Here is a 13405-nt window from a genome sequence, read left to right as displayed (position 1 = left end):
TGGGTTCTTCAACGTAGAGTATATCTCAAATTGAGATACAGAGGAGGAAGGTTCAGCTTAGAGCAGACGTTTGTATGTCTTCAAGCCTTGGGCAGCTTCTCAACGTTTTGTTCTAAGAAAGTTTCTTTAATTTCTAGTCAAAGAAAATGTAATCATATCTAGATCTTTTAGAAAGTATTAGAGCCAGCAAAATAAACACTAATGAGATAATAAAACTTATTAGAGGGAAGAGTTAGAGAGAAAGGCCAGTTGTGTTGGGTTTGTTTGTTTTTTTCTTTTTCTAAAGAGATCTCAGAGATCCCAGTAACTTCATTGCTGAGGCCCAGCAATGTGAAGTAACTTCTCCATAGTGACACCGTTCTTTGTCACAGCATCAGAACTAGAAGCCTTCAGTTCTTCTTATAGGATGTGCTCTGCGTACTTAACTTTTTAAAATCTTCTCTCAGTTTTTTTTCTGAAACTAGATTGCAGGATACAGGTAAATAGAACACCACCACCAAAAGTATGTGTTCATACTCATTAAGATTCTTTTGGTTGCAAGTAGCAAAAACCAATTAGTAAACCGATCTAGCAAAAACAAAAAGGGGTGGGGTGGGGGGGGTTGAGGAGTGACTTTAGAAAGGATCCTGGCATATGTACCCAAATCCAAAGAAGAGTTGAACAAATGGCCACGCCTGAGGAAAGGTGGGAACTGAGCCAAGGCCAAGGTCTTCCGTAGAAGGAGCTTATGTGGCTTCTCTTTAGAGTGCATGCATGACATCGTCCTTCTAGTGATCTCTGGTGTGGGTCCCTTAGTTTAAAATTCCAAATGAGAGAGGCAGAGACAGAGAGGCAATGAAAGCTGTCGCACACACTGCTCCCACCACCTTCAGCGTCCTTCTGCCTTACCTCCCAGTCTAAATCCTACCTGGTTTTTAAGGTCCAGCACAAGCGTTGCTTTCTTTGTTACAGCCCTTTTTGATCCCCAGCTAGACATTGTGTATGTGTGTGTGTGTGTGTAGCCCAGTATTCTGTGTGAGTCTCTGTCTTGCAGCCCTCATAACCCTTAACAAATTCTCCTTTGTGCAGTAGAATCCCGCAGCCCATCAGTCAGTTAAGCTCAGAGGTAGGGAATCACAAAATGACGTCAGCATACATTCCTCCTGCCCCAAACACTGTATCTTCAAACTTACAAACGTACGTGCAGTCACCAGTGTTCACAGTGCAGCATCCTGATGGAGCATCTGCTTTCCCTTTCTTGTGAAAGTTTAACCCACAATTTAGTTTAGATTTTCAATTTTAGTTTCTTAGAAAAGGAGCGAGAACGTAGACAGTGTGAAACAGCACGAATGCAGATCCTGGACTCTATGTTTCTCTGCCCGTCTCCAGTTGTCTCTCCAGTGTGTGATTTGACAGCTTTTAGTAACTTATCTTTATATCAGATCTTACCAAAGCACTAAATCTAATTTTCATAGAAGCATCTCCCTCCCCGTACTCCTAACGGATGGGGTTGTGTAGTAGGTAATCACATTGCATAATCACTAACAGTGAAACTAGCATAAACGAGTTCGGGCATAGTTTGAATAGAAGTGTGTGGGCGGGCGTGCTAACGATGACCCCACACCCACCAGTGTGTGGTGAGCTGTGGGCACCTGTCTTTGGATTTAAAAGAGGGGAGCTGAGAGTCTTGGTAATCTGGGAGTGTGCTGAATGCTTCTGGTCTACAATTATACAGGGATTCACTTACCTGCCTTATCGTCCTGGACCAGCAGCTCTCAGAATGTGGTCTGGAAACTGCTGGGTAGATTCCCTGAAACCCCTCAAGGGGTCTGGGAAGTCAAAACTATTTTCATAATACCAAGCCTTTTTCATTCTGATTTTCTAAACCTTTCTTAGTGGTAGCTTCTAATAGAGTCAAGATCGGTAGACAAAACCCACATGAATGGAAGCTCTGGCAGTCCTCAGTCAGCAGTTTTTAAGACTGCTGACTTAAGACTGCATGACCCTTTGTGATTGGCTGTACTAAACTCTGCCCCTCTTGAGCTTCGTTTATCTTTGTGATTCCTGATGTGTTTTTGCATTATCTTTTACGTAAAGGACACTCAGTAAATAGCTGATACGTGGATGAGCCAAAAAATGGATTATTTTTCAAGTATTTATTGTTTTTCAGACTGGGCCAACAAAATAGTTTCAAATGAGGGTTCCTGTAGTAATGAATATGATCTGTCATTAAGAGCAGTGGTGTGCACATGCTTTAAATAATAAAATGTAATGTTGAATACCTTTCCCCTGAAATCTTAAGCAATGTTTTGAAGAACAAAAGAAGCATGGTTTAGTGGAAAGCATGTTCCTGTGAGGCTTTAAAAGGTGTGTGAAGGCTTTAAGTCTTGCTTAGGGAGCTGTATCATAAATAAATTGGCTTTTTTAAATTTATTTAAGAGGAGAATGAAAACAGGCTAACAGATATGTGGTGTTAAGAGCAGCCAATTAGTGGGAAAATTTATTGCTGATGATTAAGACTTTTCCTTTCCCTTGAGAAGCATTAAGAAGTGACTTTAGGTTTGAAAAAGGGGATTTGATGGTCAGAAAACTGTTGTTTGGAATGTGAATTGTTTTGCTTTGTGTGAGTGACCCTGATTGAAGAATAGTGATGAGAGTGGTGGGCCCAGGTGCTTTGGATGCTTCTTAAAGCATTTGGGGTGTAATATGGAGAACATTGACAGCCAAAACCTTTAACCAGAAATTAAATTCAGCCTGTCCACGTGAAATAGGTACTGCTAAGTAAGCGAGGAATGTTCACAAAAGGTAGTTCTTCTGGTATTCAACATTAATGAGCATATGACCTACAAGGAAACGATTTTCTGTGACAGTTTTCTACATGTATTTTGTTTTTAAAAAAGGAAGAACATACATTTCAATAGTAGACTTTTCTCACACATTTAAGACACTTTATACATTGAAATTTCACCAAATCTTGCTATTGTTAAGACAAGAAATTTTCTAGATAGAACTTTCAGCTTCAGTGAGAGGCAAACTCAAATACAAGATTTGTTTTTGTTTGAAGAAAATTGAAGTTTTAATCTTAATCTTATTCATAAATGAGAGGAAATTATTTTGGGATGTTTACAGTTAAATTTAATATAACATAACTACGGACTTACTGTGCTTTCCTTCCTGGCATACTTTCCTGGTAGGAGGTGGGCACTCTTCTCACCATTGCCCTTGCCGTCAGCGCCAGCGTACACTTGAGATGTGTTGCACCCTTGAACCATTGACTCACATGGTGTGTTCCCAGTTAGTACATAGGGGCTGCAGTCGGGAGTCCCCTGGATCTTGGAGATAAGCTTAAGGTTACCTTATGAAGTATTTTCTAGTATAAATCACAGAGATGTGGTTCTGTGTGCACTCCACATTATGGCTTATCTATCTGTCTCCCCGAGTGAACTGTACGCTCCGTAAAGGTCGTAATGGACCTTAATCATCGTGGATTCCACAGCGCTTGGACGGTGCCCTTCGCACAGGAGGCATTTAGTTAGTGTTAGTGGAATGTTTTGAGTCACTCACTGTAGGGAGGTGAGTCCTACATGCATTGCTGATGAGCCAGAGGGTTTCCTGAATCTCTTCTCAAAACCTGGGTGAATTCTCACAGAAATATGACTGAGCCACAGCTGTTGCTAACCAGTCATGCATTTCCAGACTGCGGGAAAGCTGGTGCCGCCAGGGCACTGTCACGTGTATTATCAGATAAGATAAGGTCTGTCAGATGACTTGACATGATGCTTGGTGCCTAGTCGGTCCACAGTGCTGGGTGCTAACTTTTGTGTTCCTTTTCTGCTTCTCCTGAATTCTGCGTTGGGGTCACCAAGAAAATTCTTTCTAATGGTAGGACAACTGTCCTTGTGTTTGGACAATTATTCATAGCAGTTAAAGCTCCAGTATGGACACACCCAAATTAACAATTCTGCTGAAAACAAAAGTCGAGTGACTGGCAGGCAGAACTGGTACAGAGTAGAACCTGGGCAAAGAGTTGCCCAACGTCACGGTATCTCCTCGGCTGGCTGTTCTTGTCACAGAATGTTCTAGACTTTTATTTGCGTATACTGAGGGTGCCAAAAAAATGTGTACACATTTTAAGAAAGGAAAAAACTGTATTAAAATTGCCATACTCAATATATACCGATACCAAAAGATGAATACAAGTCATGGGTATACATTTTTTTGGCACTCCTGGTATACGTATGTGTACATACGCACGCAAATGTATTTGTATATACATACATATCTTTGATTTAGTGGTTTAGACTAGCTGTGTTTTCAGAAGTTACTTCTCTGTCAAAGATGCTATCACTTCCATACCCTTTAAAATTTTTTTGTTTTGTTTGATGCCCTTTTATGCTACCTTCTAGAAAGAGCTCAGTGTACAAAAGCTATTATTGTCAGGGGCTGCAGCTGCCCATTGAACAAACCTGACAGGAGCCCCGTTTTTTACTAGCCCAGAATAAGGATTTTCTTCGTCTGACCAATGCTACTACTATAAACTTAAAAATATTCCTTTTGTTTCCTTGATTTTTATTATTATATTTTATTGTAATCATTACTGAAGTTAGCGTGTTAAAATACAATCTTGAAAATGATAAATGTTATATCTGAATACATTTGTTAATTTTTTTTCTTTCCATTCAAGATAAGCTCTCACTGGAAGGAATAGTGGTGCAAAGAGCTGAATGCCGACCTGCTGCCAGTGAAAACTACATGAGATTAAAGAGGTTGGTGGTTTTTACCTTTAACATAGTACCTGATGTTTCCTTTTCGGGATTGAAATACATACGTTAGATTGCCTATTGACGGCAAACTATGTTTATTGTTGAAAGTGTTTTCTTCAAAGGCTGTTTGGTTTTAAAAGCAAGTAAGAACAAACTTCCAGTTATAAAATAAGTAAGTCTCAAGGACGTATGTCAGCGTGGTGACTCTAGGTAATAATACTGTATTTGCATATGTGAAAGTTGCTAAGGGAGTAGTTCTTAAAAGTTCTCATCACAAGAAAAAATAATTTTGTAGCTATGTAAGGCAACTAATGCTAACTACACTTATTGTGGTGATCGTTTTGTGCAGTATGTGTAAACTACACCTATAAATGTAACGTTATGCATCAATTACTATATTTCAATTTAAAAGTAAAAGCCCAATAAGAGTTTCTTTGACAAGGGAACTTTCAGAACCTGGACTGTTTATTTGGGGTATTTGAAGCTACTGTGTTAATATAACCTGGAGTCAGACTCTTTAAGCTTCTCTTTCTAGTTGCCCTTATAAATCGTGATTCTCTAAAGATACATAATAATATCTTTGTACTATTTTCAAAGGCTACAATCTTCCCATAATGAATACTATACAAAGTAAATATATTGCTAGAGTAGCATCCTTTTCTCTTGACCTACAGAGAACTTTTTATAAACTTACTTGTTAGAGATTTTGCTTCAGCCCCCCCCCCCCAACACACACACACACACACACTTTTGTATGTGGCTAAAATTTTGTAAGTAGTATTTAAAGATGGTGATTGCGAAGTCCAGATACTCTAAATTTTGACTTTCAGTGAGTCAGCAATTTTGTAAACCCCAAAGAAATGTACGAAACTTGCTTTATAGTGTATATTGAATGTATTTCACCCCCGTGTAGTGGAGAATTAGAAATGTGTTAGTTTCAGCACTTACTATGTGAAATGGCAGTGAACAAAACAGACAGAAACCCCTGGGCTCCCGGACTTGCATTTTGGTAGACTTAGCGACACAGAACTGGTAGTTGAGAGCACCCCCTTCAAGGGTAGCAGCAGCTTCTCTGGATTTCCGTGCTCTCATCTCTAAAAGAGGCTGCTGGACCATCTCTAAATTGCACATCAGCTTTTTAATTTTTCCCCTTTTCTCAATTAGATTAGAGTCTGTCTCTTGAGAATGAAACAAAGAGACTGGTTTTCTTGTCCAATAATTCCTCTAATTTGAATGCCTCCCCAGGGTAAGTAAAAGGATGACAATCAAAATGAAAAATTTTATAATAGAAAATAACTTTGGAACACAGGCAGAAGATGCTTCTCTCTTTGTTTTTAGCCTGTAAAGTTCGTTATATAATGCAAGTCTTTTCTGAAAAATTGTCTTCTTCAAATAACTACTAAAATTGGGAAATGCAAAATCTGGTTACAGAGCTGCTTGCCAAGATCTTTTTCTGTAGTCTTAATATTCTCTAAAGGTTTCTAAAGATTTCTTACGATGAGAGGCAAGTCACCTGTGTATGAAACGGCTGCTTCTTTCTTACCAAAAGAGAAATTAAAATTGTTCAGCCTTTGGAGTATGCTAAAAGACCAGCCATGGCATATTTCAGTTACTTAAGGGACTTAAGAAAATAGGATGTGCCTGCCCGTGCACGCGCTATACACCTGAAGCTGAAGTAGAATAATATGGAATGTCAACTATAACTAAATATGTAGGTGTACATAGTCACAGGATGTTGAGTACAACATAGGGAAGATAGTTGATGGTATTGGAACAGCTATATAAGATAGCAGAGGGCTAGTAGTTTGGGGTTGTGTTATCACTTTATGAGGGGTTAAATGTCTAATTATTACATTGCTGTGTACACCTGAAACTAATAAAAAAAATAATATCCTTTTAATAACATTAAACAAATGCTATAATGACACCACCAACAGCAAAACAACAGGGTGATTCAGGAGATGAGAATCATCTGTGTTTATACAACAGACGATGCGTGACGTTAAGTCTTGAAGGCTGAGGTGTTTTGGACAAAGTGGAAACGACGGGAGTAAGAATACTCTAAGGAGAAGAGTGCAGGCACCAAGATTTGGGGAGCTCCTCAGGGCCCTGCGTGCAGTGCTGCCAGCCCAGAGCGCAGGGTTTGTTGGAAGCAGAACAGGCAGAGGCGCCAGCCCACACCTGTGTTTTAAACTCCATTTACATATCCAAAAGCCTGGTTCCGCGGCCAGTCGACATTTTAAATATGTCAGAAATGGAACTCCCAGTCTTCCCCCAAAACCTGCTCCACCTTGGTTCCGTTCTTGACTCGTCTCTGACCCCACGTGCAGTGTGGCAGAGAACCTTACTGACTGTACCGTTACAACACTGCACGCGCAGGCTGACCCCGTCTCGCCACCCACGTGACCTGCCCTGTGGCTCGCCTGCGTCACCGCAGGAGCCTCCTAGCAGAGTTCCTGCGTCCACCTTGGCCCCACTGGTGTCTGTGTCAGTACAGGCGCCGGAGCAGTTCTTTTCAAATCTCAAATCATGCCATTTCCCTGGTCACATGGCATTGGCAGTGCTTTCTGTATGAGTCAGAATAAAATCCAAGTGCTTAGGTCGTCTGCGGGGTCCCACACGGTCACCCTACCGCTCCCTCCTCTCCGCCCTCCTCTCCCCTGCCCCGCCCCCCCTCCTGCTCCCGCCACCCTATCCCCTCCCCCCGCCCCCCCACGCTGCTCTGACCACGCCGACCCCCTGACAGCACTGCCCAGGATCTCTCTGGACACACTTCCGTCTGAGGGCTTTGGTACTGGATGTGCTTTTCTGCCTGGAACGTGCTGTGTCCAGGTACCTGCACGGCTCAGCTCCTCACTCTTGCAAGTCTCATCTCGGGTTCTACTTTAATAAGGCATAGGCCATCCTACTTCCTCCTGGACTTGTGTTTCCCTCCTAGCACAGAACACTTGCTAATATACTATATAATTTATATTTATTGCCAGCTTGCTGCAGTGTGGCTCAGGCTCCCAGAGTTGGTTTTTTGTTTTGTTTTGTTTTGTGTTTCTGTGTGCCTATTTCGTGTACACACACACACACACACACACACACACACATCTAGAATAGTTCATTACGTATAGTAGGTAGTCAGTGAATATTTGCTGAATGAATGAGTGGCAGGAGATAAGGTTTGAAATGTTAGAGTCTTGGGTGCTTGTTAAATTACTTGTTAAAGAGTCTTATATGGTAAGAAGTTTGGACTTGTGTGCTGAGCTATTAGGATGGTGCTGAAGAATTTGAAGCTGCGTGGATGGTGAAGGGGTTAGTGTTTTAGATAAGTTGTTCTGGCCATAGTAGAAAGGCTGAAAGTGGGGAGATAAGCTAAGACACTGATGTGATAACCCAGGTACAAAGTGTCTAAATCATAAGTACGCTGATTCCCGTTAGAAGGAAGACGAGGGGCGAGGTGCCGAGGACATTTGGAGGTAGAGTTGATGGACTTGATGAACTCACCTCAAACATCAGTGGCTGTGGGACGGACTTCTCTAGGACAAGACGGATGATGGTGGCCTGGGTACACTTCCTGCTGGGAACCCCCAGACTGACCCCGTGCCACTCTGCCTCACACAGGGCAGAGTGTGACGGGAGTTCTAGCAGTTCCCGTCTCTGTTTTCAGTTAAGTTCTGGCTGACAATTTACATAAAAACAGAGAAGAAGAAAGTACTTAAACTGTGAGAAGAATACTGAAGGGTGAATTATTAAAACAGGAAAGTAACCTAAGTCGCGCTTGTATCTCATGTATTTTCTTTGTCATTATTCAACATTTTTCAGTGCCTGCTGTGATCACTAAGTAAGGCTCAATTAAAAACAAGTTAGATACTATTCTTGCTCCTGTGAGTTTAGTCTTTGAACCTGAAGAAACACACACACACACACACACACACACACACACACACGATTATCTAAAACAACATTTACTGACAATATAGTGGGGGTGGGGAATAGAAACTTGGTGGCAGATTTCCAGATATAGGTGACAGCAAAATAGAAGTGTTTGAGGACAGAATTGGCAGTCCAGTACTTGGGATAGCCTCTACCTACATGTGTCACACGTGTGCTCCAAGTCCCCAGGGCCTCCTCCTGACTGCTGGCTCCAATGACATCCAGGGTTTTTGATAATCTGGCTCTTGTCTCATTCCTGGCCTTGTGTCCAGGCGTCGTCCTTTCCGTGGATGCCCACACTGGGCACTTGCACGTCTTACACCTCTGTGACGTACTGCATCCTCTCCCTACAAGCCTTACTACCTTCTGCCAAGACCCTTCCGAGCCTTTAATAAGCCACGCGGTTGTCACTCACTCAGGGAAACCTCATCGCTCCTACTCCCCACTCCACTTAGGTCTGCCACCCTCCTTTTCTATGTCCCCTCGTACGTACATGCTTGTTTATTCTTTAATGGCATACGCGTATATAAATATCTGCATTTTCTACCGCTTAGGTGTAATCTTCCATGAGATTATGAATTTCATAAAAACAGGGACTGTGAGTTTCATTTTTCTTCTTTCCGCCATCTCCCTCCTTGCTTTTTTGTATTCTCAGCACTTAGCATAGTGTATTAGAAGTGTTGAAGATCCAAAAGTATTTGTTGAGTTGAAATAGCCTGAAGTAGAAAGGAATGGCAAAACTGGGTACAGAAACAGGCATCAGCAGCACTCAGCTTCTTTAATTTTCATCCTCAGAACAGCACTTGAAACTTGGCGTTGATTTTTTAGTTCATATACACACGCACATATGCGCACGCGCACACATGTGTATCTTGCTTTGAGACGGGCAAAGTGCTTATAAAACAAATACAGAAACATTTCATCAACAATTAAGTTTTTCAGAATATAAAGAAAGAATTAAATAGTCTTCCATTTACAGAGGTCTAGAAGAAAAAGTTTTTTTTATCAGACCTTTCTTAAGTCAGTAGGTTTTTTTCCTTTACCCAGTGAGTTTTTACTGTATTATATTTTAGCAAATTTCAGCTGAACTACATACTTAGTAACATAATTGGGTATATTACAAAGTGTATTTTATACTTATAAATAATGCTCTTTAGTGTTACTTTAGTGGGAATTTTTAGTAATAAATTCTTACAGCTCTCTGCTATTAAATTTTAGCTGATGAATTAGTCAAATATTATGAGAATTATAACTCCCATATTAATCAAAGGTAAGTAAGATTCTGTTCGTTTATAAAATTCTGTCATTTATTTAGATAAAGGTAGAAATTGGTATTGCATTAAACCCAAGAAATACGTAAACTCTTAAATCAATGCAATTCAGGCCAAGAAAGAAGAGAATCCTCTGTTGTAATTTTCTTTTGTCCAATTCCTTCCATAATATACAATCCTGCAAGAATCCATTCAGCCACCATGAAAACGTAAAAAACAAAAGGAAAATAGTTTTCCACTGCTTCTGTTGCTTTCTGTTATCTGACATAAATCTGAATGGTTCTGAATCATACTATATTAGGAGGAAATTTATTTCGAATTGAGAAATGTAAGTATATTTAACTTCAGCTCGTATCTGATGTACTAATTGAAAATTTTAAATTTGTGTTGTTTTAGTAAGTGTAACTTTTAGTTAAGCATCTTGAGTTTTTTCTTAATAATAAATTATATAATAGTTGAATAATAAATTATATAATCACCCTATTTATAACTCATGTTATAAAGGTACATAAATATAGCACAGTCATCCTAATATGTATTTTCTTGTAGGAAAGTCACAGTAGTAGGAAAATACGTAACTTTTTAACTTCTGCATGTTTATGTCACCAACTCATCTAAAAATACTGGTCTCAGAAAATTTTAATTCTTTCGTTGTTTGTGGGTTTTCTTCAGAAAACCCGAGAAAAGACTTACCGTTTGGGAACAATGCTGGCTGTGAAGGGGTGGAAAAGAGAAAAATCAGCGTCTCTTTTTCTGTGTTGAGACACTGGACAGTCAGAAGCGAGTTGTGATTCACATTCGTTCCTGGGGAGAGGTTTCCAGTCTGTACCTGCCTCGGTTCCTCATGTTCCACATTGTGGTGAAGATGTCTTAGAATGTCTTATTGTAAGGGAAGAGGAGAGGGACCCTCCCTGTTCAGTAGATCTTTACGTAATTTGTGGGTGATGCAATTCACTTGGGTGAACTCGATTCACGCGCAAAGAAGTTCCTGCAGATAAAATTTTTGTTTAACATAATAACAACACTGAAGCATTTTTCTCACTACAGGAAAAGCCGTATTTGAATATATTTAGTGCTTGTAATTTTGACTGTTCTCCATATATAAATTTTATAAAGAATAGTTCCTTTTAGAAGTGATTTTTCTTATATATCGTTAAAAAAATACAAGATGAATTATAGCGGGGATGATTATAATTTATTGTTCAAAACGGGATACTTTTGAGAATGAAAATGGGCACTAACCAGAGAGGACACCATACTGAGACAACAGTGTAAATTGTCCCAGATAAACTGGGGTGTGAGATTACCCTTGTTATGGATAGCCTGCCTGTATTCACTGAAATGCTAACCTTCTAAAACAACAACTAAAAGTCAGAGTCACATAGTGAAAGTGCTGGCAGTCAGGAAGTGCATGCTAGAAATTCTAGACTGGAGCAAACTCTATGGCTAAACAAACTGTTGTGTGTTTCCCAGTAGCCACACAAAGTTGGGAATGTGATAACGCTGTTATCATTTTCATGTAAGTTTTTATAGAAAGTTCATTAAACAAGAAAATGAATAATAAACTAAAAATAGTTTTATAGAGAAACATTTTTCTATTAATACTCAATAAGAGTTGAGGTCATTGCAGTAACTCAGAATTCTATAATGATAATTAATGACCAGGGAAACGTAGTATTGGATTTGAGCTTCCTGGTAATCTTATTCGAAACAGAGTTTTTATTGAACAGAATTTTGGAGGACCACTGAGGTTAATAAGGGTTAATGTAATTATATCAGGATGCTTTCATTTGCAAGTATCAGAAAACCCAATGTAAACTCGCTTAAAAACAAAAGGAATTCCTTGACTCACATAATCGGATCCATGGGCTTTAGCCATGGCTTTCTCTAGAAGTTCTCAGTATTGTCAGTGCTCTAGCTCTGTTTCTAATTTTCTTGGGTCTGTCTTCAGCTGGACTAGCCTCAGGTTGGCTTTTCTCCTGGTAGCTAGATGGCTACCTGCAACTCCCAGGCTTATCTGAGTCTATCCCTGAACAGTGAACGGGTCAGTAAAGGTGGGATAGGTACACTGCTTAGAGCCCACCTGTGCAAGTGTATGGGACGCAGGGTCAGTCCCACCCCAGTACATGGCTGCTCCTCAGGCCGGAAGGAGTGCAGGGGCCACTAGGGAGGCGAGCACAAGATTCACAGTGAAACCTCGTTTACCAGAAAGCATCTGAGGATCAAGGACATGCGCACCTTTGATTGCTTCCCTGAAGAGGGTCAGGAATTTTATTAGAAAGCAGTTCTGGATCTCCGAAGATGCTTGGTAATGGGGGCAGGTAGTCAGGAGTTTGGGTTCTGGCGGCAGGCTACCCAGGTTCAAAGACTGTCTTCCCCATTTACCTGTTGTGTGATCTTGGGCAAAGTACATGACTTTTCTGTGCCTCAGTGTCACGATAAAGATTAAGTAAAATAATACTGCACAAGTACGATACACGAGGTATCTGACACAGAGTAGCTACTCAGTAAATATTACCTCTTATGCTTATGACAATTACCTGAGTAAGAATTCCTGACTAAAAACTCGACTGGAGATAGTCCCAGCCCCATCCCGTTCTCATGGAAGAGACGTGCATACAAGGATTCTTTTTGAACTCCTGCCCTCCGGTAGATAAATTAGTTTAATAAAGTTTAAAATCAAAATAGAGCTAAGAGAAAGAATCTGGAGATTTTGGTACAGAGCTCAGGGTAGTAATCCTCTGTTCAAATCAGAAGTCCTGAAGCGGTATTTGTGAACTGCCGAGATGCTCACCCAGACCCTGCCTGGGAAGCGGGCAGGTTCTCTCTTCACGGTCTTCTTTATCTACGCTGTTCTCCATCCCCAACGAGTCCTTGATGTGGCCCCATCAAGTATGTGTGTATATCAAAAACCCCATGGCTTTTTAGTGTATAAATCTTCTACTGGCTGTTCTGGCTGTTCAGAGTCTTTCTGGAACGTGTAAAGGGTAATCTCAAAAGTTCCCCAAGCTGGTTTTATAAACAGTCTTATCATCCTCTCCTGAAGTGATACTTTGATGACTCTCCTGAAGTACCTGACTGTGTGGTTTTTAAAATGTGGGACTATACATCTTTTTTAATCCAAGATTTTTCTAAAAACCTAGGAACAGGAAGGCCTTCTGAAGAGCCAACCCAGGAAGACAGCTGACCTCTGCCATACGAGTTTTCATGCCCTTTTCCCTTGAACTGCTTGCTCCTTTTTAATTACCATTTTAAAATGGAGTACGTGGAAGAAGCTGGATGTCTTCATTAAAATATAATAATTTTAAAATGGGTCAGAGAGCTGTAGTCAAAGTGCGAAAATACCAGTGGAGTAAAACTACATAGAAAGCTAGGCAAGTGTTTTTACTGAGTGTTTTTTAAAAGACAGACAGTCCTTCTGGGGAAGGAAGGCAGGCTTCTTCGGGGCCTGGCAGGTAAGGATTGCCCTCT

The 13405-nt window shown here is 40.5% G+C and overlaps 1 protein-coding gene across 1 annotated transcript in view; it reads left to right on the top strand.

Annotated features, from left to right (window-relative positions):
* GTF2F2 (general transcription factor IIF subunit 2) overlaps window positions 1-13405 on the top strand; it is a 121675-nt gene that overhangs the window by 60004 nt on the left and 48266 nt on the right. Inside the window, exon 5 of the mRNA XM_033104974.1 lies at window positions 4664-4745. Coding sequence (XP_032960865.1) covers window positions 4664-4745 — 82 coding nt within the window. The remainder of the gene's footprint in view (window positions 1-4663; window positions 4746-13405) is intronic.

The sequence above is a fragment of the Rhinolophus ferrumequinum genome, chromosome 4 (assembly GCF_004115265.2).
Source record: "Rhinolophus ferrumequinum isolate MPI-CBG mRhiFer1 chromosome 4, mRhiFer1_v1.p, whole genome shotgun sequence".
In the NCBI taxonomy this organism is placed as follows: domain Eukaryota; kingdom Metazoa; phylum Chordata; class Mammalia; order Chiroptera; family Rhinolophidae; genus Rhinolophus; species Rhinolophus ferrumequinum.
The sequence above is the reverse complement of the archived record's forward strand: the minus strand, read 5'-3'. Positions and strand labels throughout refer to the sequence as shown.